The 27,100-nt window shown below is 33.6% G+C and overlaps 1 protein-coding gene across 1 annotated transcript in view; it reads left to right on the top strand.

Moving 5' to 3' along the window:
• Window positions 1–25,377, top strand: part of LOC127838782 (uncharacterized) — a 78,697-nt gene extending 53,320 nt beyond the window's left edge. Inside the window, exon 22 of the mRNA XM_052366771.1 lies at window positions 24,926–25,377. Within this exon, the coding sequence (XP_052222731.1) occupies window positions 24,926–25,064 (139 nt within the window). The 3' untranslated portion in view covers window positions 25,065–25,377. The remainder of the gene's footprint in view (window positions 1–24,925) is intronic.
• Window positions 25,378–27,100: the final 1,723 nt, after the last annotated feature.

Raw genomic sequence — 27,100 nt, 5'->3', positions numbered from 1 at the left:
GTATACTGACAGCGTTTCCAATGGTTTTATTGTTGTTTTTTTTTAATTTACTCATTACTAGCATCTAAACTCATATCAATATATGTATGTTGGATGTTGTTGAACGATGACCGCAATTACTTGTGTTAATGATATTTATCATTCATGTGTCAATCATTTGGGTTTAATACTCTTCGGACATGAACGCTTATTAATAATTAAAATAGAATACTATGTTAGCACCTACATGTTGCTACCTAAAACAAATATTTGATACGTGTTCAATAATATATAGAAACATTTCCAATCATTGTCATGTGTCATTTGACTGGATATTGTAGGTATTGCTGAAAGTGAAGTCACGTGTACGATTTATGGGCTTCATAATATACATTATTCCAATGTAAATTTCCCCTATTCACGTCCTATATTTCTTTGAACAGATTTTCAAATGCAGATTCAATGAATTATTTTGTTTGGTTTACTATTTGATGTATTATTATTAATTGTAACTGTGCTTTAGATATATCCTGTATTTAAAACAGTCAAATCGTGACTTTAATCCACAAATCTGATAATAAGTACATCGACATACCCCTTTATTTATAAAAGTGTCACCTTAAACGCTCCAGTTTAATTATCTAATCAGTGGTTCACTCGTATGCCGTCTAATTCTGATTGTTTATGAAAACCCCTCTATTATCTTAAGTTATTTATGTACCGACATTCGATGAATATTGTGAGTTAGTAGACAAGTTATTTATCATATCTAAAAAATAATATATAAGTTATACAATATTAATTCTAGATTTATTGTACTGGAACTTTTACAAGTGACTGTTTGTTTCTTTAATATTAGAGTCTAAAAGTTTGAAGTGAAATATGAAGCGTCAATTCTATTGTGGCCCACCGCAATCCTAAATCGGCCCACCGCAATCTTATAGTGGCACACCGCAATCCTATAGTGATCTACCGCAATCCCATACTGGCCCACCGCAATCCTATAGTGGCCCACCGCAATCCCATAGAAGCCCACCGCAAGCCTATAGTGGTCCACCGCAATCCTATAGTGGTCCACCTCAATCCCACAGTGGTCCCTCGCAATACCACAGTGGTCAACCGCAATCCTATAGTGGTCCACCGAAATCCTATAGTGGTCCACCGCAATCCTAAAGTGGCCAACTGCCATCCTATAGTGGCCTACCGTAATCCGATAGATGCCCACCGCAACCCGCTAGTGACTCAACGCAATCTCATAAAGGTCCATCGCAATCCTATAGTTGCCCACCGCAATCCCATAGTGGCCCACTGCAATCCCATAATTGTCCATCGCAATCCTATAGTAGCCCGCCGCCATACCATAGTGGCCCGCCGAAATCCCATAGTGGCCCGCCGCAATACCATAGTGGCCCGCCGCAATCCCATAGCATCCCACCGCAAGCCCATAGTGGCCTACCGCAATCCCTCGCGGCTCACCTCAGTCCCAAAATAGCCCACCGCAATTCTATCGTGACCCACCGCAATCCTATAGTTGCGTCCTATAGTGGCCCATCGCAATCCTATATTGGTCCCTCGTAATCCCATAGTTTCCCACCTAATCGAACCTGAACGCTTTTAGGTGCACTTTCGTCTGTTTTTTTTTGGAAAGATTTCTTCTTTAAAAAATCTTTAATATATCGCGTGATCGCCAGCCAATGAGAGCTTTTATTTCACGGGCAAACTTTTTAATTTCGCGGAAAAAACTTTGTAAACAGTTTGAGATTTGATAAGAAATGCAGTACATGGACTACCTTGAATAATGTTGTGTTCTCATTATGCTGGCTAAATGATCTAAAAATACTGAAAATGTGGAACGCAGCACAATAGATAGTGTTTGCAAGTATTGCATGTTAATTATACTAAATGCTTTCATAAAACGACAATAAAAAACACTATAAGAAATCCAAAATTGTTCACGTTATTAATACAAAATGATCAAACGCTTGAATATATTTTTTATTTTATAATTTTGTTCTTGGGGACCAGATATGAAAACAATATGACAAAAACAAAAATATACTAGTTGAATACTTGTTTGATACCGAAATGACTCGCGTTTTTTGAAACGCTTAGTTAATTCCATGAATTTAATAATTACTGAAATTCAAAATTTCTGTCGATGCCGATTGTAAATCACTGCTATCTGCACGACAGCAGTCAGTGACTCTTCATTAACAATCCAACTTTATTTAGTTACGTTTACGAAGTATCGTTGGAAAGCGTTGTGTAAGATGCTTCGAGGGTCACAAAGCATAAACACCCTAAGATTGAAGTCTTTAAAAATCATAAACATAAATTAATAGCACGCATATTCGAACAAGATACAATTATCTATGCGAACCACTTTTGTTTAAAAAAAACAGCATATCTGTTTAATATAGTATATTGTAAAAAGTAGCAGTTTCATTATTTAAGCTGCTTTTAAGCAAGTTTACAATAATAATCACACGAGAAATATAAAAGATTACGACGAACTGTTCACTGTGTTCCAGGCTCTGGTATTTGGTCAGGGACAATCAGCAATCGACGATGTGTTCCGTCAAGTAAAGGAGAAATACGACGGTAAAATATATGCATCTTCACAATTATATTATGTATATAAACAATTTGTTAATATATGCAAGAAGTATATGTATCAATAAATCAAATGATGTATATTGACTTCGAACTGCGATCAAACGTAATTTTATCCATACGAATTTCCCTACTCAATCCTGTTATTTCACCTTTTATATAATGTATCTCAATTAAATTATGTTCGTGAAATGGATGCAATAAAATACTACTACTGGTAAATCATATCACGTTCCGATAACACAATTTTTAGCTCCGCACTCAGTTGCAATTATCATCCTATTCTGCGATGTTAACTAATATTAAGTCACGACCACTTCGAACTATTTTATGAAAGAAAGGCATAAAGTCATGAAAGTTAAAAACAATAGAAAAGCGTTATGATTTCAACAGTTTCGATGATTAATAAGCAAATATTACAAATATTAAATATCGTGCCAAAGTACCTTAAAGATTCACGAAATGTAAACATATGTAATTGTAAAAATAAATCGCCATGAAGAGTTTACTGTAAACGATAGATACGAGGGAGTAATCAAATGACAAACAATCAATTATGGGCACTTATTGATTTACGTCTTCTTTAACTGAAATGACTTATTTGTACATTCCGAGTTGAGATTTTAGTGACACAATTACATCAATTGTCTGCTGTTTAAATATTTAATGTTAAATGACTATTTGGATGGTAGCAGGTGAAATGCAGGAAAAGCGATGTCTTTTGAACTTCACTCTGCTCCTCAATGATTCATGCTTGTAGCCTCTGAAAATATACAAATCAAAACACGTTTATAATCTATAAATATAAACTACGGTACCTATAGTGCAATACATGAATTGTAAAATAAATCTTGAACATTTATGTTTATTGCAGACAGATAAATATTTTGAAGTTATGTAATGAAAAACTTCAGTATCAGAGATGTAAATTTTTTAAATATCAACTGATAATTGTAATATAAAAACTATTATTCAAATAGGACATTTTCTGGAAATTTGAAAACTAATGTAAAGGATGAATGTCAACAACAAATCATTAAAATACACGAATAACAGCTCGATTCCTTGTTAATTACTAAAATAGTTATCAGATTTACCCAGGGAGCTTCTAACTCGCTTATGAATGCAGTCATCAGTCGACTTTGAAAAGTAATGCACAAGTTTATAACTGATTCACTACTTTCGGTGCTTGGCCAAACTCCTTAGTGAAATGAACACAAACGTTCATTGAGCGATTCTTTACCAAATAAGTGAACACGTTTCAGCATAATATTGTCGCCATAAAAACTTGAATGTGTATTGCAGCCATTTTTTTAATCAAATAATTTAACACAAACTTTAAGTTATTCTTGGCAAAACTGATTCACAATTCACGCTTATTGCACAAAATAAAACTTTAGCTCAAAATGAACGTGTAAAACACACTATTTTCAGCTTTACGGATGGCTAAATACATACATGTTCATCACGTGATCCTCTGCCAACAGATCGGTTCTGATGACCTAAATGATCGTATAACCTTAAAACAACATTGACCCCCTTAATACTGAATATAAAATTCCCATTCAAACTCCCATTCTGTATTCAGACTAAAAACATACACATACGGCTTTAACTTGGTTTCCTCACTGTTTTCCTGTTTGTAATAAGTGAAATTGATTCCAATATCGTGCTTGATCATTTTAAAGACATTTGTTTGTGCTTTGTTTAAATAATATGCAATGTTTTGCTCTATCAGCGAAACTGGTGGTAAATGGTATAAGAATTGATATTTCAATGCCTAAAACTTTTTTTTAAAAAGCTCGTGTTGAGTCAGGTAACGCGATATAAAAGATGGAGTATTACGTTTATGTCATGTCCCGTTACTTGGTTACTGTCCCTTCAATAAAAGTTTTCCGACATTTGACTGGAATATCAAGTATTTCATTAATGTTACGGTTTTAACCTATCATAGTTCTACTGTTATCATACAGATAACAATTTTGTTTGTGATCAATTATCGGCTCAGTGTGATTTGCTGAGCCTGTAAACCTTTTAGCACCACCTGTTGTGCGTTTGCCGTTCAAAACCAATGACCGCAACTGTTCATATCTTTATGATACTTGTTGTGTTATACAATTGTATGTTGTTGCATATTGTAAAGACAAGAACCGTTTTGCCGTAAATAAAAAAACTTTCGTAGAATGAAGGGTAGATTGCTGGTTAAGCTGCATTAAGATATGGTGATAGAAAGGAGAACATACAAGGATGCTTGCAAGTAACTTATCAAATTGTCTAGTAGAAAACAGAAATATTTTGTATGATTCAATGCATGAATAAGCAAGTTATTCTTTATCAAATTAAATTATTTTAGGCCGTTTTACCAGTCATAAGAAAGAACTTAAAACATGACTCCTGCGTTACATTGCGTTGTTGGTCAGAATGCAAATCGTCGAAGAAGGATCGCAAAGAAAAGCGAGATGAACCACTGGTCTCTCGAAATACCGTATCAGATAGACGAAGGCTTTGGTAAGATCGTCTTGAATGATACCAAAGTAATTATACAATGCACAGTTTCATACGTGTAAATTTAATTTGAACATATTTGTTTAACCGTGATTGCATCAAAAGTCTAAGGCTTATTTAAACGTTCTCGTGTCCGTTTTCTGGTTATACGCAGTACTTGGTGTCCTTCGTGGAGATCTGAAGAACGATCCCATAGAGGAGATCGAACCCCTGACCTCCCGGTCACTAGGCAGATTCCATATCGATTATGCCTTGCCGACGTTTCGTACGTCTTAATATATATTCTAACACGTTCTTTTATTGCCTATAATAGCGCCTACAAGATGTTTTCAACTAAACATTTATTATTAAAGAATATTTTGTCGGGTTATGTTTCAATTTATCTGTTGCCATTCAAATTGTCTTGTGGTACTAATCGGCAGCACGCACTCTCGCAATATTGAACTTGAGCGCGTTTTATTAACAGATAAAAACCACGAACAAAAAGTGTTTTTTGAAGAAAAAAAAGTATCATACGACATGTACTATTTGTGATGAACTATCTTGCTTATACAAATATACATGTTTGTTTATTTCATATCGGATACAGAAGGCCAATAACAGCCCAAGTGGACAACGATTATACATACAGCGTTTACAAATTTGCAATATATAAGGATATCAATGTATTACAGTTAAAACATAAATACTACTACTAGCTATGATCATACTAATACTAATACTAATACTAATATTATACTATACTACTACTAATAATAATATTAAGAAGAAGAAATATTTTCTACTATAATGATGCAAGGTATATCATGTAAATTTAGATAATATGCAACTCAAAATTGTTGATTAAATCACATCTAAAACCGCTAAAGCAAACGTGTAATAATTATAATAATGATAATAATGCAATGTTCAATGCAATGTATAAAATGTACATTGGCATACAATGCATTGCAAAGTTATTGATGAAATGACAAATATAGCCGCTTAAGCAAACCTGTAATAATTGTAATAATTCTTCTCTAGAGGTTTAATAAACGTTCTGCGGAAGTTAGTGCTCAAAGTTTGGTGACGAACCATACTATATTTAAAATGTGAAGCTCTCACTTCCCTCAGTTTTTTTATGGAAAACAAAACGAGATCATCATAATTCATTAAACTATTTTACATAAAACCAAAACCAAATGCATATTATAAATAAAAAATGTAGGTATATATTAATTAAATGATATATGTAAAGTTGTTGATTTATCGGATTAAATCTTCAAGCTATACTTACGTAATATACATCTAACCTTAACTTTGAAGACATGTTCATCCATATTTAAAAACTATAGCGTACAGGTTCATGTATACATTTGCACAACCATACACGATATAGTTTCTTTTTTATATTGTAAGATTGATACATGATTTAATACGTTTTGCCATACAAATTACACTCCAAAGTGCCCTTTTTAGGACAGCAACCAATGTCAGCCACCGGTACCGTGTCAAGCCGATATTCGGGAGCGACCTTGAGAAGCACATCAAAGTCGGAACCAGGGTCGTGCGCGGTCGGGACTGGAAACGACGTGACCAGGTACATTGCGCGCGCTCAATGACTACAATTTTCATGAATCATATTGTTATATATTGAACGAGATCTAAGTCTTTAAAAACACTTCTAATGTTTAAACACTCAAATCACAAAACCCTTCTGATTATGTTTCTCAGTTTAAGATCTTTTTGAGAATCGTATTCTCCAATTTTTAACAGATCTAATGCACGCGAACTTCATTCAATATGAATTGAATTTCGGTATGCACATTTTCTTGTTAGTAAATCCTTAACAAACATGGGAGACTACATTATAGAATGAATTACGTAAGGAAGTGAGCTTTTCTAAATCGTGGGGTGAATTTTTTTGGTGCAATAACAGTGCTGCGATAATAAATGAGAAAATCAAGTTGTTTTAGGGATGTACTATAATGAAAATATCTCGACAAATGGAGAATATTATTTGAGTTTTGGATAAAGATCAAGTTTATCATGCGAGGCTTAGAACCGATGTAGCGCGAGGCTTGCCGAGCGCTAATATGGTTCGTGCCGAGTATGATAGCTTGATCTTTATCTAAAACTCACATAATATTCTATTTATCCTATTATTTGCTCACAATTTTCCATTAATAACTGTCAAATATGGCATTTTTGATGATTTAGTTTTTCCATAATTGACAAAAACAGATTGTTTAATTTTTGGAAAAAAACAAATCTGATCTAAAAATAGCGATAGTATAAAGCTCATGTTTATACGATCGTTGTTATACTATCGATTTTCATCTTGTAATAGGATAGAAGAGTTTAACGCAGTACATATTGACGCCATCTGGAATCAAAATAAGATTTTATCCATACATAATGCACACGTACAAACTGCTGTGTCTCCTGGCTCCACATACTTTCGCTGAAAATGTCAATTTTCTGTTAAGTTAAGTTCCTGAATGGTAACGTACATGATTTAAAGAAAACCAGCGCACTATCACTGTTAAGATATTGCTTTGACAACGTCATACTGATCTGCACATGCGTTTGTTTTTATTTCATTTCACAGGACGGCGGGGGTCCAGGTACCGTGACTGAGGTCGGATTTAACAGATGGGTGATGGTCAAGTGGGACAAGGACGGTTACTATGGCTACCGCATCGGCGCAGAAGGCAAATACGAGCTGTTGATATTAGCAGATGGACCATAACTGTCCATGTCACCAACGAATAATGGACTGCGCGCACATATTATCTGATGGAAAAATAACTGTCCACGTGAAAAGAGAATTCTGTAATTAGCGTATATATTACCCTATGGACGAATAGACATAAGTGTACATATAGAATGATGAACACTGTTTCTTATACGAAGAGTACTACTGGAACATATTGGACGATGAGTACTAAAATTTACCTGTAGGTGCATGTCAATCACATATTAAGAGTAAGCGTGTAAATTGAAAATAAACTCACATATTCTTATCAAACTTTAATCATTTTATGGTTAAACATATACATGGTAAATACAACACGGTTGAATGATAATTCAATCCGTTGATCGGTAATTTTATAAACGGTAAATGAAACACACTGTAGCAAGATGATTCAATCGATGCATCGGTAAATATATACTGGTAAATGTAACACACTGTTGCATGATTATTCAATGGGTTTATTGGTAAATATGTGAATCGTAAATAAAACATTTATTTGCGTGATTATTCAATCGTTCTATTGGTAAATATATAAATGGTATATAAAACATACTTTTTAATAATTTTTGTCAATCGATGAATTGGTAAATATGTAAATGGTATATAAAACAAATTTTTAATGATTTTGAATCGATGCATTGGTTAATATATAAATGGTTTATACAACACATTGTTGTATGTTTATTTAAGCGGTTCATTGGTAAATATATAAACGGTAAATAAAACATACTTTTTAATGATATTTCAACTGATGCATTGGTAAATATATCGATGGTATATAAAACACTTTGTTGCATGTTTATTTAAGCGGTTCATTGGTAAATTTTTAAATGGTAAATAAACACACGTTTTAATGATTTTTTAATCGATTCATTAGTTAATATGTAATTGGTAAATAAAACACACTGTTGCATGAGAATTCAATCAATTTACTACAATCCTCGGACAACCAAACATGGACAAAGATCAAGAAAGAATTATCTGTACATGCATATATTGTTGTATTCTATATATATAGTTTTGTTCTATTTTAGCAAAATCATACATTCTGTAGCGCAAGTTCTATAACATACGTGTTTTTCCCCTCAAACTTATAATTCTGAATATTTTTTTAAGTAATTTTAACCCATTTAATTAAGCTTGATTCAATATAAAGCCTACAGCTAAAATAGGCACTCTTAGAGTCTGCTTCTTGAGTAGAACAGTTCTTTTCTCAAGGCTGGGTTTTGTGTTTCAAATCTGTGTTTGAAATCCACACATGCCTGTCATTGATGAGACATATTATAAAAATAACCATACAATAATGCAAGTGATCTAATAAGACAGACTGTTTGGAACAGGCGGTTCAACATTTAAGGTCTAAATTTGGGAAATTAAAGTCTCAGTGGCTCTTATGAAACGAGTGGAATATGGGAATGGTGTTAAGAAATGACTGTGTTAGTATTCAAGTGTTGTAGCAAGTGGAATTTGCGCTAGATTAAATAATTAACGAGCAAAATGTACTTAACCCAGAAAAAGTCTATTTGACTTACTATCAGCCCAAATTAGATGAAAGAAGATGTTAAAGTGTGTGATATGGGTGCATAGGGATGCAAAAATAAAGCAAAAAAAATGTGTAAATTTTAGAGAGTTGTAGAAAGGTGTTTTGGTGCTTGTTGAAATGTTTACATCTATTTTGAGTCGTCTTGACAGGACAACCACTATTTGCCTTCAAAATCAAGAAAAAAATGAGCAAGCAACTACAATTATGAATGGGTACCATTTGAGTATGTTCACGAAAACAACATCTGTGCAATTTAGTTTTGTACACATAAAAGATGATACAAATAAGAAAACCTTTGTAAGTGACCTATTTTTAACCCCACGTAACCTAGTTTAGAAATCGGTCGAGATATCAATAGAACAACAATATTTATGACTAATGTTCATGACAATGTGCTATAATTGTGGCATGGCCTCTAGTGTTCAAAAGCATTTTTTTTATTCAATTAGAAATAGTGACCTTGTTTTTGGTCGTATATGACCCAGTAGTCAGTTTAAATCATATTAGAAATCAGTGGGGAAGCATTTATCACCAAGATTTTATGAAGATATATCAATAAATGTGGCCTCTAGAGTGTTCACAATTGTTTTCTCTAATTTGACCAAGTGATCTAGTTTTTGACCTACATGTATGTTGCACATTGTCAACTTGACCAAGATACCATTTAGACAAATGTTCTGACCAAGTTTCATGAAGATTGGGCAATAGATTTGGCCTCAAGAGTGTTTTTACAAGGCAAATGCTTAAGACGTATGATATATGATGAATAACAGGCGATCACAAAATAGTATGATGAGCATGTTGTGATTAGGTGAGCTAATTTGAAATTTTGCAACTTTACATTTTCCAATGCCATCTACAGCCAGTTGCAATTTTGCACAAAAATTTTCATTTAAAAATATTACTATGAAGAAAAAAAAACATAATAAACGGCGAACTTTCATTCAGTTATTATACGACCGCGTAGTTACCGTGTCAAAATTGAATAAACGATGTCAGCTCCACGCCAGCTACAGTGTTCTGTACCACAAGGAAGCTGTCTCGGGCCTTGGCTATATTTAACATACGCAGGAACGCTCTTCGATGTCATTCCGCCGCCTATTTCTGTGTATGGATTTGCTGATGATCACACTGCAAATATACGCTTTACTCAATCACCATCAGTGGAACGCAAAGCAATACACGACCTTCAAGACTGCGCAATAACCATTAACAACTGGATGAATGGGATTAAGCTCAAAATGAATATTCAAAAACGGAATTTATAATGTTTAGTAGTCGGAAACAACTTGACAAGTGTGTGACTGAGTTGGTTGTCATTATAAATGATGCAATTCCATATAAAAAGTTCATACGCTATCTTGGTGCCTTTCAAGATGAAACAATTAATTTTAAGGAGCATATAACGCTAAAATGTGGAACAGCCATGCTTAATTATTTTAAAATCAAGAGCATTCGAAAATATTTCACAAGTAAAGCCATCGAGATTCTTGTTTTATCATTAGTTGTTTCAGATCTATATACTGTAACGTCTATTTGTATGGGGCCGCCCAGTGCGATCTTAATAAAATGCAGAGAATTCAAAATATGGGCGCAAAACTAATTTTAAATCGGAATAAATACGATAGTTCCAGGCAAGCATTGTTCGATCTCCATTGGTTACCGGTAAAGACCCGAAATGAGTTCAAACTATTGACCTTTATGTACAACTGTTCCCGTGGAAACGCACAGGCTTATCTTACGGAACTTTTAACGCTCCAACTTCCGAAACGGACCCTGAGATCTGCCGACAATAATGTGATGAGCTACACAGTCCCTGTAAACAAACGACGAACATTCAGCGATAGGGCTTTTCGGTCTGCCGGCCCAAGAAGCTGGAACACTATTCCATTAGCGATCAGTCAGTCAGAGAGATTGGATTCATTCAAAAGCAACCTGAAGACATTTTATTTTAAGAAGTTTGACACACTGTTCTAAATTGTATAAACGTTTAAATGTACTCATTTAATGTGTATTTTAAACCCCACAATCCATGCACTCACTCATTAATTCATTATTAATTTATATACTCATTAATTTTAACTTTTTAGTTTGGTTATTTTAAAGTGTTTATCAGATTTTAGTTACTATCTATATGTATATTTTACCACATAACTTCTATGAATTGTTTGTTATATTTACATGTACAACGCCATTGAATATGCACGCATAAAAATAGGCGTTTAATCAAATAAACCAGTTTCAGTTTCAGTATTTCATACATATCACAAATTTAAGCAATAAATAACATTGTCTTATCTTTTTTAATTTTGTGCAAAAATCCCAGGTTTGTCAAAACAACTTGCTCGAAAAATACTAAATACTGTAGACTTAAGACCGACTTGAAAGAGTGTCGGAAAGTAAGGAATCCAAATCGGTGAGTACTTACATAACTCTTTCAAATATACTCGGTAAGAAACCAAGTACCAAAATTATTTTCATGAAACACTAGTTGTAATTACATATCAAGTTATTTAAGGGTATGTCTACAAATTGAGCGTACTCTGAGACACTAACAACTTGCTCTTCCCAAAACAACGGAATAAAAGTGATGTGAAAAATGAAACACACATGCTAGTTATAAGACACGAACAGCAATGCATACTAAACTGCAGTATGCATTAATGCACTTGGTGTATTTTAAACATCCTTCATTTTGTAAATATCCAACTTCGTATTATCTCCATCATAACTTCAACTTGTCATATAAATATTGGAAAAGAGATTACAAAAAATATTTTCAAAACCAGTTAATTGGTCCCCCGATTATTTTTCACGAACAGTATACAAGTTTGTATGAACAGAGTGGAAAAAAGATACAACAACAGGACCGTGCATTATTGGGTTATAAAAAGGGACAAAACAGATTTTGAAGATTTATTCTTGTCTTTGAATAATCTAATTAAAGAGGAAAATTGAAACAAAATAATAATAAGTAAAAGATAAGCCGAACTGCCAATCCGATTCTTTTAGATATCAGTGAATACAAATAACTTTTGTTTGTTTTTTACGCCAATTGAAAGTTGGCGTTTTAATGCAATATTCGTCTATAAGTTCAAGTATCTTATTATTTTGTTTTCAACAATTATTCCAAGAGGTGGAAGTATTATATTTGACCAAAGCATGCTAATTAAGTGCAACACTTCAGTTGAAGTACATAAATCCGAACTGTAACTGCGTAATAACGCTTGTTTTTGGAATCATTTACTAGCAAGTCATTACAATACATCGTGAGCGAGATTTAAATCAGTGCTTGAATCGTGTGGGTGATCAGCGTTGATATAAAAATCAACACATTTGTACTCTATGGATGTCAGTGTGTACATAACTTAGAAATATACATAAGGAATAAAACAACGAAATAAATGTTGCGACATAAATAATTATGGCCATTTCAGTATTTCCTGCGTGAGCTGGATTTAAACATTGTTTGAATCGTGTGGGTTATCAGCGTTAATATAAAGAACACACAGTTGTACTATCGTTTCGCAAAAATGACATAACGGATATCAGTGTAAATAACTTAAACATATATATTAGGAATAAAACATTGAAATAAAAAACGCGACATATCGCGACATATTGCCAATGTCGTCTGCTTCGTCATCGTCCTGATGACGTCCCGTCACGTGACCGGACAGGCGCATGACGTAGCACAGCTGAACAAAAGATTGACGTTCATCAAGAGTTCTGTGGATCGTGATATCAGCGACATCCGGTTCCAGATCTTGGAACTAAAAATGACTGTAGAGCAGACGGTGGTCGATCAGAGGAACGTTAGCGATTGGTCCATTATTTGCGGACCGTTCCCTGACTACGGTGAGTACGACTAGTGGCAAATTACGGATTGAAAGACAATAGTTTAATCATATTTCAAAGTATTTCAATGACAAGCGTCTTCGGTTATTAAATACTTACGTTCAATATTTAAAAAATCATGCCCCGGATGTGTTCCGTAGCAAATCTTACAATGATAACGACTCGTAACTACAGATTCTGATCTACCTCGTTATTATTTATTTATGTTCTCTTTGTAAAATGTATCTAAAACCTAATATTTTACGGTTATAGAAATACATGTAACTCGGTGATTCGGTTTATAAGGCAGATAGAGACATGTTTGGATACAAAAGAAAGTGATAATATCAGAATAGCTAATCTTATTTTAATAACAAACTAGTTAATGGGATAGTATAAGAAACACATCATAATCATACATATAACAATGTGTGTTTACAGTTTGGTCATAATTTGAGTAAATAAATAAAATAATAAAATAACAGTTGTATATGTCGCTAATCGACAGGGTTTGAACACATGAAAATTATGGAATCTAAACCGAGCTTGATAATGAACCAAATAAAGCTGTTATTGTAACTTAAAGTAATGAATTTCATGAAAGAATAATATATTTAAGATATATTGTTCACATAATCAGAGTACAGCTAGAAAATTGAATAAACTCAAGTTAAATGTTTATTTCTTTATTTTTATCGATGGGTCAAGGAATGACAGGTGTTAGTCAAAAGGAGATTACAGATCTCAAAAATAAATTGAAGGAACATGAAAACCGACTAAACCGATTATTCAGTTCAGTTAAGAGATTCATGAGTTAAACTCATCTCGTAAAAAGGCAGATAAAACCGACATTAAAACAAAATGCAACGACAGATTCAACGCGCTCCAAAAGAAGTTTGAAGAAACCGCAGCGGCTATGATGAAAGGTTTCAAGGAACTAAAAACGCACGTTGACGTCAAAGTCTCTGTGTTCGATCAAATACAAAGCCTTTTCCAGTCCGTAATCTCCGAACAAAACAAACTGAGTACGAGGATTGACCAGGCAGATGCGAAGATTGATAGACTGGATGGTGAAATGAACAAGCTCGAAGTCAACAAATTGGTCGAGAAAAAAGAAGGAAACGAATTGCTCAAGAACATAAAAGCTGAACTTCTCCAGTTGAACACAGACATTGAAACGAAATGCGACGACAGAGTCAACGCTCTTCAAAACAGGTTTGAAGAATCCACAAGGGTGAATTTCGCTGTTTACAAAGATCTGGAAACGCAAATTTCCGTTAAAATGAAAAATATTTACATGTCGTTGATATCCGGACAAAACAAACTGAGTGTGAGGATGGAAGAGGCAGATGCGAAAATCGTAAGACTGGATGGTGGGTTGAACACGCTTGATGGCTTTTCGAGAGCGATTGAAGAGCTGAAAACAAGGACTGACGATTGCTGCATAGGTAAGTGGGGTTATTATTGTACTTTTAACGAAACGTTATATACTTAAAAAAATATGACCGTAGACATTTGCCGACACTGTACAGAATATAACCGAAAAACAAGAGAAACATAATTTACAGAAAACAAGTATCACACAAACACATACATTTTTCCACATTAAAGAAACTGTTTATATTCATGGCTTAATTGATTAAAATGGATTTATTTGAAATAGCTATATAAGGTGGATAATTATTTCATTCGACTAAAAACTTCCGGAGGACTCCTGTTGATTAGGACGCGACTACTCACCATCCTTGATAGGTTCATTAGAATGAGTCATCGGCTAAGAATGAAAAATGATTTAAGTTAACAGTGCGAATAGTTCGGATTATGTTATTGTGATAATATTACAATTAATTAATAAACACATATGCACTATCAGGTAAATGTCCTTTATAAGAATAATTAGGAACACAAACTTATAGAGGTACCGAATAAAACAAAAATGTAGTATTGTTTTCATATCTGAGGCATGCATTGCATTTAGAGAGGACGCTATATGTACAATTAAAAAAATAAAAAAGAAATGCTTAATATGATTTTTATCGGTTACCATAGTATTAGTCGACAGATTCAACTATTCCAGTATACACTGCTGAGCCAATACTTCAAATCATTGACAGAAATTAATTCCAAAAGTATAATAAAATGTAATTGGAAATGTGATATCAATTATATTCATGTTTTAAGATAACAAGATAAAAAACAATCCGTGGGTTCACATTTTATCACCGTAGACACGTAAAAACATAAATATATAATGAAGAGGTAGAGTTTAGAAGAAGAAAATAACTTTATAGAACATTAACAATTATTTGTATACTTATTGTAATGACAAACGTTTGATAATTGAACATATTTCTAATGCAGAACATATAAACATGTATACATATTTAAACGTCATATTAACATCACCATATTATTCATCATAAGTATCATAATTATTAACAAGAACATCATCATGATTATAGTAACAGTCACAATGAAAATCATAATAATCATCATGATGTATTTTAAGTATTGTCTCCATCACTCTCTCGTCTTATGCATCATACCAGTTGAGATTTTACATTTTAATTGATAGACCCATCCCCATGTGGCCGCTATATACTTTCATGTACATTTTGTCAAAGGTGCCGATTTTATCTTCAATACGGTATGGATTGATAACATCTTTATTTGCATTTTGTTATTGATATTTTTATGATGATAGCCAACAATTGTAAATTAATGTAAAGATGTCGCTATAGGAAATATGCAATAATATTTTAGAAGTATTTTGTAGATTCTGATCAAATAAAACAAGCTCACAATCCACCAATCACGTTGAATTATTTTGACACGTATACTCTTCAGATTGCGGTGACCCAACACCAGACCATGGTACAGTAAACACCACAGAAACAACTTTAGGAACTGTTGTTAAAATATCCTGCAATCACGGTTACGTACTGAGCGGAGAGAACATCGTCAAATGCAACGCTGACTCTGCGTGGTCTAAATCAGCGACGTGTAACCCATACGGTAAGAAAGTACTCGGCATGATTAAGTCATGGTACACATTCTTATTACTGACACTTTGTGCGTGTTTCTTTAGATGGATTTTCTCCTTCTTCCACTGTATTTCAGTCATCTCATGACGGTTAGTTAACCAGCTCACTCAACACCTGGTTTAGATAATTATACCAGTACACACCTATGCCAGTAACTGACAACTGCTCTAGACTTGTGTCGTTCTTCGACACATTTTCAGAGCAGAGCTCAGGAACGTTATAAACCATAGCAACCTGTCAGTTTGCTATCAGCCAGGGCTATAAGCTAAATTTTGCCATGATGCTCCACCTTACCCTTTAAATATTGTTTTTTATAGAAGACATTTTTGTTTGTATAACAAATTTTGGGGCCCGAGCGCACATTTAAGGTAACATAAATACTCACAATCAAAGAATATTTCGCAAAATATTTCGTAAAATAAAGTTAATCTATACAAAATCAGTCTTCCTTATAGCAATAGCCAAATGCTCAACACTAGAAATAGTATGGTAACGTAAATTTAACGAGATTCAAAATGCTTGTTTTTATTTGTTTGTGGCACAAAATATTCCACTTTAATTTCCCGCAACGATATCTGTCAATACGACACACAAACACTAATATGGTACATGAACATGTTTTGAATATATTGTCCCACACAAAAGAGCATTTTGTATCTTGTTAAATCTATGTTACCAGACCACATCTAGCGTTGACATTGGGCTAATACTACAAGGAAAACTGATTTTTTAACTTTATTTTTCGGAATATTGTACGAAATATTCGTTGACTTTTGAGTGTTTATAGGCTTTTAAGTAATTTATTTACAGTCGTCCACCACTAGTTTTCATCCCTTTTTTAAGATTTATTTTGAATTTATTTCATTCATTTCGATCTCATATGCCCATATTTTTATCTTCACAAACTAAATACTAATTTCCCCAAAACAACTTTGATGTTTATCAATTTGTATCTACTTCAGTTTATGAGTCAATCATTTGATTTGTTTTGTTTAACATTACCCTTGTAAAATATTTCAAATGAAGACTGCGGTAGCGCTGCCCAAGCCAATGGTGTGGCCACAGCTCCCAATGGCACTACCTACCAAAAGCAGGCTACTGTACAGTGTAATCCAGGCTACACACTAAACGGCTCATCAGTGATAGAGTGCAATGCAACCGGCTGGAATGACTCTGCCTCATGTGTACAAAGTAATTGGAATATTAAATTATATTGTTAACGTAATGCTCTCGTTTTATATTCAATTGCTAATTGAAATTCTAATGAAATGTCCTGATTGATACTGTATATTGGATGAAAGGTAAATTAAGATTCAAATCAAACAGTTCGTGCTGTTTAACTGGGTTTACTTCTATTCTATGAGATTCTCTGAAAAAGTTACATGATAAACTGAAGTAATCGGTATATTTTATTTAAGGCATTAAATATCAATAGAAGTGTGGGTTTCTGTTGATGTTCCTTACGCAATACCAGTATCATCGTCTTCATAATCATCATCAACAACAATTACACCATCAGCATCGTCATCATCATAAGTATCATCATTATAAACAACAAGAACATCATCGTGATTAAAGTCACAGCCGCAATCAACACCCTTATGATGCATTTTCAACACTGTCGTCATCACTGTCCCGTCTTAAGCATCATACCAGTTTTGATTTTACATTTTTATCAACAGACCCATAACCGTGTGGCCTTTTCCAGCATCCAATCCTTATTTGTTCAATCCATGCACTGAATATACTTTCATGTACATTTTGTTAAAGGTGTCATTTTCTTCTACATAATAAATTGATAACATCATTATTTGCATTTTGCTATTAATGTTAAGTATTGACAACAAGTATAAATTCATGTACAATGTCGCTATCAGAAGTATGCAATAACATATTAGATGCATCTTGTGGATTCTGACCCATTAAAACCAGCTCCCAATCCACCAATCACGTTTAATTATTATGACAAGTTTGCACTTCAGATTGTGGGGACCCAACACCAGGGCATGGCACAGTAAACACCATAGCAACGTTTTGGATTCTGACCCATTACAAACAGCTTAGAATCAACAAATCATGTTTGATTCTTTATCACTAATTTGCATTCAGATTGTGAGGACCCAACACCAGACCATGGAACAGTAAACACCACAGTAACAATTTATGGAACTGTTGTTCAAATATCCTGCAATCATGGTTTTGTACTGAGCGGAACGAGCATCATCAAATGCAACGCAAACTCTACCTGGTCTAAATCAGCCACTAATAATGATGTTCTGTGCATGATTCAGTCATGGAACACATTCCGATTGCTGACACTTCATGTCTGTTTCTTAAGTTGGATTTTTCTCCGTCCTAAACAGTATTTTAGTCACTTCACGGCAGTGAGTTTACCAACTCGCACTTTTTTGGATTAGCTGGTTTATCCAGTACTCGTTGTACATTCTCATTCCAGTAACAGACTACTGCACTTCTTGTATGAGAGGAGGCGAATGACCGTTGGAAGGATTTCATCACTTATCACTTAGTTGTTAGCACTCTACCAAATGAGCAACCCGACCCGGTTCCCCTCCTTCCCTCTTTTTGCAATTATTTAGTCCCTTTCCTTTAGAAACATACTTAAAATACCACTAACCAAGGTTAGAAACTAAAATGTTAGCCATGATTATCACCTTTTTCTTTCAATGCTTTTTGTACACAAGGAATTTTCCTTTAACCCCAATTAAGTAATGGCCCAGGCAAAAATTAAAGGAATCTTTGTTTAGTTGGTCACCACAATTATCCATCCCTGTATTAACATTTATTTGGAATTTATTAAAGTCATATTTTGCTCTTTATCCTTTTAATTATCACAGTGTAAAGTGTATCTATGTGTGTGTTCTTCAATGTATAAGTCAATTATGTATTTGCTCCTTGTTACATTAACCTTACAATAAGCTTTAACTTAAGACTGTGGTAGTGCTTCTCCTGCCAATGGTGTTGCCACAGCTCCCAATGGCACTGCTTGCCAGAAGCAGACTACATATTAGTTTTAAATATGTTTTAAATATGAAAGGTATTTCCGTTCTTAGATAAGAATAGCCATGTGAACTGCTTTATTATTGTATACCCCGGATTTTTCTTGTACTCTAGTTAGATTTACAACAGACATATCCGTATGGAATTGTGTTTGTTTAGTTGGTGCATTTGGTAATCGTCCCTAAGCAAACTTCAGTTTATTTATAAATCAGATATAAGTTTCACCATACGATTTTGCAACATGTTAGTCTATATTGGAAACTCTGTTGATAAAGTTGTTTTGCACGATAGACGCAATTTAAGAGTACACGAGGGTTTAATCAGGAGACGATCTTATGCAATTATGTAATGTGTTTTTTCTTTCATAAAAAAACATGCCACGTTAAATACGACAATGCACAAGTCAAAGTGCAACTAATGGATGGATCGAATATAAGTCCAAACTCAATAATCAGCAGTGGTCAGAAGATCTCTTTGTCTTGCACGCAGAAGGGTCACGTTCCTGACCAAATGACGCTGACATGTGACCACGGTGTATACAATGAGACAGGCGAAAACACGCTCCCGTTGTGCAAACTAGGTAACGTTGTTTGTTCTTTTTGAATAGAATATACTTGTTTACAATTATTTAGATGTTCATTTAAGATTATATGCACTACCTTAACTGATTTTTCTTTCGCAATTCAAATTTAAATGTTCGATCATGTTTTCTCCCGTTGATCCGATGCGCTACATTGACTTTAAAATAGTCGAAAGAAAAAAATACTGGTGCATATTTTGAAAATATATGTCATTGAACATCCTTTTTGGAGTGTCAAAGTACGCATGTGCCGTAAACAAATTGATGCAGAAAGTTCGGACGACCGTCCTTCACTTTGAGATGTAAGTGAAAACAAGCATTTTGAGAATGTATAATCATTCGTGTCTTATTACATATACTTTTTACGCAGTTTAAAAGAAGTCTTTTTTAATTGCTTCACAAGTCAAGTGTAGGCCACCACCTCTAACGGGCGCTGTAGTTTTCGGTCCCATGAATAATAGCTACGCATTCAAGGACTCTGTAGGAATACAACGTTGCCAGGGTAACTTCTTGTTACAAGGTGACCAGCGTTTAACGTGCACAGCAGACACTTGGAACGGGACAGCAACATGTACACCGTGTAAGCTGATTGTTTGTTTATTAGGATAAGGTGGCTATGTTCAAAGGAATTTTCATTCTGAGATAAGAATAGCAATACATGTGACTTGCTTTATTAATTCATACCCCGGATTTATCTTGTACTCTACTTAGATTTACAACAGACCTATCAGTTTGGAGTTGTGTTTGTTTAGTTGGTGCATTTGGTTATCGTCCCAAAACAAACTTTTTGTCCATTTGTGAACACATTTTTGCAAGTATTTACATTGCATTGTTTAATTTTATGGGCTTTACTGTCAGGCGATACATTGGCATACTATTGGACGTTAGCTGGAAGTGAAAAATACAACATTAGATTGGCGCATACATTTATCACAGACATGCCTTTTGGTTTCAGACTGTCAACATGGCACTGAGAAATGGGAGGAAAGGCAAAATTCTGATCTGATAAAACATACAATCAGAAATTTTTCCGTGGAATCTTACCAGGAGTGCCTTGCATATTGCAAAAACTATGACCTGTAAGCTAGAGACTATTTTTGCTTCATTTCACCTTATTTTCATTGGTAAGATTGCTATTGCATTTGTTAAGCACTCTGAAATATAAGCTGATAATGTCGTATCAAATTGTATTTTTATACATCGGCAAAAATACGCTAGATTACGTTGAATTGTGACACAACAGTTTTTTAGTACAATAGTTGTTATTCGATTCTGCAAAGAAAAGTATATGGTTTTATTTTATTATACAACCTGTCAACCGAACAAATCGCACGCGTCATAAAATTACTGCGCCTTCCCCCATGAAGATACAAATAAAAGGAAAAAAAATGAAATAACAAATTTTTTATGATTGTTAATAATTTCGAAAACAATACGATAATTTAACATATACTAGCGATAATCGGTTCATTTGATAGTTGTCATTAATTATACAATAGATCTTATGTTAATTAGTTAAGTAATTTTATTTATTATACCTCACTTCACAATCAAACGTTTAATTTCTGTATTACTATTGAGCGAACGTATTTATAACTATTCATCACGTGTTCATTTCTCGATACAACGTTTATACAATTAAGCTGACAACAATCTTATCTGTTTCACGGCATAGTTGCCTGCTACTTAAACCCTCGCGTGGGTAAACAGAAACCAGAATCGAACGAAATGTTAAACTTAAAAAAAGCGTTATGTGTATGGGGATGTTTTCATTGATCCACATATTTTATAAACAATATCCAGCAATACTAGTTCCCAATTTTCTTTTTTTCATTTCCAAATCTACACGATTTCGTTTAACTCTAACCAAAAAACGATTTTGTTTCGAAATCGGCATGACTGATGAGGAAGAGCCTCTGAATTGTTCATCGTGGTAAAACATATCCGATAACCAATATTGCTTCCAAAAAATTTAAACACAGGGAATATAAATGAGTTTGAAGCGATAAACAACAAAAAAACACTACTCAATGTCACAACATATTTACAAACTACGTCACGATGCACATCTATTTCAAAATAGTCGCGGTTGTGTATGTTTTTTTTAGAATATACCGCACATAATTGGCGTTATTTGTATCAAATTGGAAATACACATTTTGTATCAACGCAATATTTATCTATCCTCTGTCGGATGAATTGTATTTAAATTATTACTCGTTATATAATACTTATTTGGATCAACGCGTTTTAGTATCTTTACGCCGTCTGGTTAACATGACACTTCTAAATATAGCTTTACACGCTAAATTGTCATCCGGTACTGAAAGGTGTTGTGAGCCAATTCTGACGTTAAATATAAACTTGATTTAGTGCTCATGTATTGCGGTGGATAAATAGGTTACTATGTATTTGTTCGATGTCAACCTTGAACAAAAACTGTCGACCTCGTGACGATCAACTAACAAATTTGTCGGAAGATAATGGTGAAAATATACTAAGCTGCTAAGTGTCTAGTTCTTTCTTACATATTTAATGAAAACCCTTTGTTATTTATTTAACCTAGTTAACTTGCAATTCTCTTTAAGAAAATGTATGGTTTCCAGGACAAGAGCACACTGTTGACTTAAGATTTTAGTTATGTCGACGGTTTTACATTTTGTAAGATGCACATATGGATAAGAATAGTATGTTAACAAAACAGGCACCGATATCAAAGACGCAATTTGTAACTGAAATCTTTTTATCGCTGCCTGTTGTTTGAATGGTTTAATGTGTTTCAAGCGAAAAAAATGATCATAAGAATAAACAGGGTGATTTGTTCGTTTCTGTGAAAATATTTATGTGCATTTATACATACATAAAACTCCAGATTCTCGTGTTTAGCTTACCGAATCGTGTTTAAACCAAATAATAAACACGTTTTAGACATTGTTCATGTCGATTTTATGCAAATACAATTCGATGGATTATTATAAGTTTTATTTACCCTTGCTTCATGGAAACAATTAAATCACACTAATAAAAAGGAAACAGTATGGCTTATCATGGAACATTATTAACTGCGTGTATAGCGCATTTGTATTTGATACTTAAGAAAGTGTACACAAGGAGAGGAAACAGATTGAATTTGATGAGTGCTACTTACTTTTCGCGGTGTAACAACGCAATGTCATTGACATTTAACACTATACTAATTTATTGAGATACACAATGGTATACCTGTTATAAATAATCTTGATTAACTAGAAGAGCTGCTCTCAGTTACATACATTTTATTTGCGACATAAATGCAGGGCAATGATCGATGTTCATCAATAATCATTTTAATTCGATGGAGCTATCCCTCCATCTAGGCAAAACAGAATGTATTCTTTTTGGTTCGAAACGTAAACTCACCAAGGTGGACAATTTTCATATACAATGTAATGATCATGTTATAAAATCTCAGACGTATGTAAAATATCTTGGTTCTATTCTAGATGCTGATTTGTCCGGTACTTCTATTGTAAATAATATCGTCAAGAAGGTTAACTCTAGACTTAAATTTTTATATAGACAACGTGATTTTTTTAATAAAAGTCTTAGAAAAAGCTTATGTAATTCTTTAATACAATGTCGTTTAGATTATGTATCCTCTTCGTGGTATTGTGGACTCACGAAACAGCTTAAGCACAAGTTACAAATAGTCCAAAATAAAATGGTTCGTTTTATTAACAATTCCCATTGTAGGACATCACTTGTTGTATCGCATTTTGAAGAACTTGGTTTATTGAACGTTGAACAAAGATGCAAACAACTTCGGCTTAACCACATCCATAAGATTTTCTACAATAAATGTCCAAGCTATATGAAAGACAATTTTGTCAAATGTACAGATGTCCATCAGTATGGGAATAGATCCCGATTTAATTTTTATGTACCTCAAGTTGATGGCTTTACTAGTTCTTCATTTTACTACAATGGTATTACGGATTGGAATGCATTACCCGATAATATAAAGTCCATCGAATCGAAATTTACTTTTAAGAAACTTGTTGAGACACATCTATTAAATGATATGAAGGTAGACGAGAATTCCATGTATTTTTACTTTTAGATTTGTTTTATTTTTATGTAATTCATTATTTTTATGTTTTTATTCGTGTCAGTGTATTATCATGTCAACTTTTGAAAGATTCACTTAATTCGTAGAAGAAATCATGTGTAGGATCATGTCGATTATATATTAAGAACTGAAAAAACAATATATTTATAGTCACGTATAAGATCTGTTCGACTAAATCCAGGGACCCCGTTGGAAATAAGCTTTTTCATGTTTACATGTCTAAGCTTTACGGGTTATCCTGTGTATACATCATGTCGTAATCTTATTTGGATCTGTGATAAATGGCACCATTCATGTAATGCATGTTTCTGAATAAGATAATAATGCAATCTATACGTTACTTATTGCCTTGATTGCATTGAATTGTAAATTGTTTGACATGTATGCACAAATAAAACAAACAAACAAATTGTTTAAATATTGGAGCCTTCAGTGAAAATCCAGCGAAGGCTTGTTAAACTGAATAGAAAAGCGACCGGACAAAAATGTTTAAAAAAGTGTACTTTGATGTACCACATGAAATACCTGTTTATTTCTATAATCAATACATCTTGCAATGATCTTTAAAAAAAAAGTATTATGATCGGGGCCCAATGCATTTCATTAGTTTTGGCTCAAGTCCAAGGTTTTAAATACGCGTGGACTGAAATGAGTATAATGTGACAATATGCAGCAAGAATATAATTTCAAAGTTTGGAACTTTTAAGTCGCCACAAAACGCAAAACATCAAATATAGCAATAAGGTTTGGAAATATGTCAGTTTCTTTATGAGTGAACTTTTATTTAAATTGAAAAACTTTAACACGAACACAAAACTGCTATGTATTTATTCAAATGCATGGGGACGGAAGTCACTAAAGATTTTGTGTTAAAGTGTCAATGATATTTTGGTATACAACTTTTCTGTAGAGTATTTATGACATGTACATGATATTTTATGAATCAATTAATTGGTTTCAGTATTCTGTGCCGCGCGTTCGCATACGAATTTGACCAGGGAAAGCGAAGATGCCATATCACGTATGCGGACCCAAGCCGTCATACAGAAATGTTAGGGACAAGGCAACTCTGGTCGGTGTGGTTTCGAAAGTGCGACTAAATTACAATAATTTTGCTCTGTGACCTATACAGTGATAGAGCTTGAACATGCATTCTTGTGTATACCATTGTACACGACGCTCTTTCGCGGACCGGTGAAACTCCGATGTCCGCGGCGATTCCTACCAAAAACGCGTTCGCGGTGACACCGCGGAAAATGAAAAATTTCTAAGACCTGTACTGTACATAGAAAAGTGCAGTGTTATAGTTATACATATATATTTTCTTATTGTTCATGTATTTACCCATAGAATACGCCAATCATTCAACTTCTAGAGCCGAATTACTAAAACTGAGCTGCAAACAAATTATCAAATTAAGCAAATATTGACAATCGGTATTAAATGTATATACCCCGATGGTTTTATAACTACATAACAAACTCGCGTAAACCTATAAACTCCAAGCATTTACATATCATACAAAAATCAATACCAATGAACCTAACATAACAAGCTTATCAATTAAATGTACACATATAAACTAAGTATATTAATACATACTTTAATACATTGTCCAACAAACACCTGTTAATCCAGCGATTTTAAATAGAAGGAAATGCAACTCAACAGACATTATCAGGAGATAAATTATTATCAACCATCAGAAGTATTTGTTAACAATTCGTACATATCTATTAACATATAACTGGTATCGGTCAAGATTATCATAAACCGTACCGTTACATGTGTTAATTTTCACATTAAACAATCTCTTGCAATTTTTTTTAATGAATGCGTTCGATTTCTTTTGATTTATTAAAGCCCCATATTTCAGAGGCATAACAACAAATTGATCCAACAAAAGAATCAAACAACTGACAAAATAATTTCGGCTGACGATCATCATACTGCTAACATTGTGTAAAGTAAATCATTCATGGCCTTCAGGGCCTTTCCAACGAAATGTTCTTGATTGAGTACAATTAAAACATCGTTAAGCGTCATGATATTGATTTCGTAATAACCGGCTATAACTTGATATGTATAGGTGTTTTTTTTCCGTTATTATAAACTTGATTATTATAATTATTTAAATAATTACATGTGTTGCCCGCATTATTATGTTATAAAAAGTAGTACTTTGCAATGCTGACATACACGAATCGTTGTTAAACATGTTTAGATGTGTGTTAAGCTAAAACAGATCTGGATTTCAAAATAATTGTAGTGCATTTAAAGTTTTAACGCAGACAAATACTCCAAACTACTCCACAAACCATTGTTATAATCTAGACATAACTGCTTTGAAATAAAACCGTTGACATTAAACTAAGATGTGAACGCATAGACATATTTACACAGACGTATTGACTGAAAGTATCAAAGTTTGGCGTGTATATGTTGCGAACAAATGCAAATATTTCACAAATCATGATTTCTTACAAAAGACACTTAACATTTTAATCCGAATATAACGTATTGAAAATTGTCTTTCCCGTCTTTTAAGTCATAGTTTTTACATGTATTGTCCCTTGCACAGTGTTCATAGGCAAATCATTACTTTATAAACATTAAAGGGAATAAACTAAAACCTCATTTATTTTTAGAGGACGGTAATATGGACAGGGACCTTTACTCTTTGTATAGTATTTTTTGTGATTTCACATTGCTTATAAGTGTTGTCGAACATAGTTACGTACTGTACATTTCATGCGCAATTGTTAACTTGAACAAGAAATATCTTTAAAAAAGATATACGGCGTTGATTGTGGTCGATGTTTATGAACGATCAAAAGTTATCTCCATGAGATAAAAAGTAGCGGATGCCTTTTTTCTGCGCAGTTCTTAGCTACATCATAAGCAAATCAATTACGGGGTGTTGCGCCAGATTTCGTGGCTTATTTTGCTTTATGTGATATTATTACTCAGATATCTATATTTACAGAATAGAAAAACACAAGAAACATGAAAATAAACGAGTGCATATAGGTCAGCCGGCAATACTCGAATCTTATTTAATTGCATAATTATAGTATAGTGAATTATTGTGCTCATGCTTAATAAACTGGTCTAAATGGATAAATATTTCTAATTA

This window comes from Dreissena polymorpha, chromosome 7 (assembly GCF_020536995.1).
Source record: "Dreissena polymorpha isolate Duluth1 chromosome 7, UMN_Dpol_1.0, whole genome shotgun sequence".
NCBI classification, from domain to species: Eukaryota; Metazoa; Mollusca; class Bivalvia; order Myida; family Dreissenidae; genus Dreissena; species Dreissena polymorpha.
The sequence above is the reverse complement of the archived record's forward strand: the minus strand, read 5'-3'. Positions and strand labels throughout refer to the sequence as shown.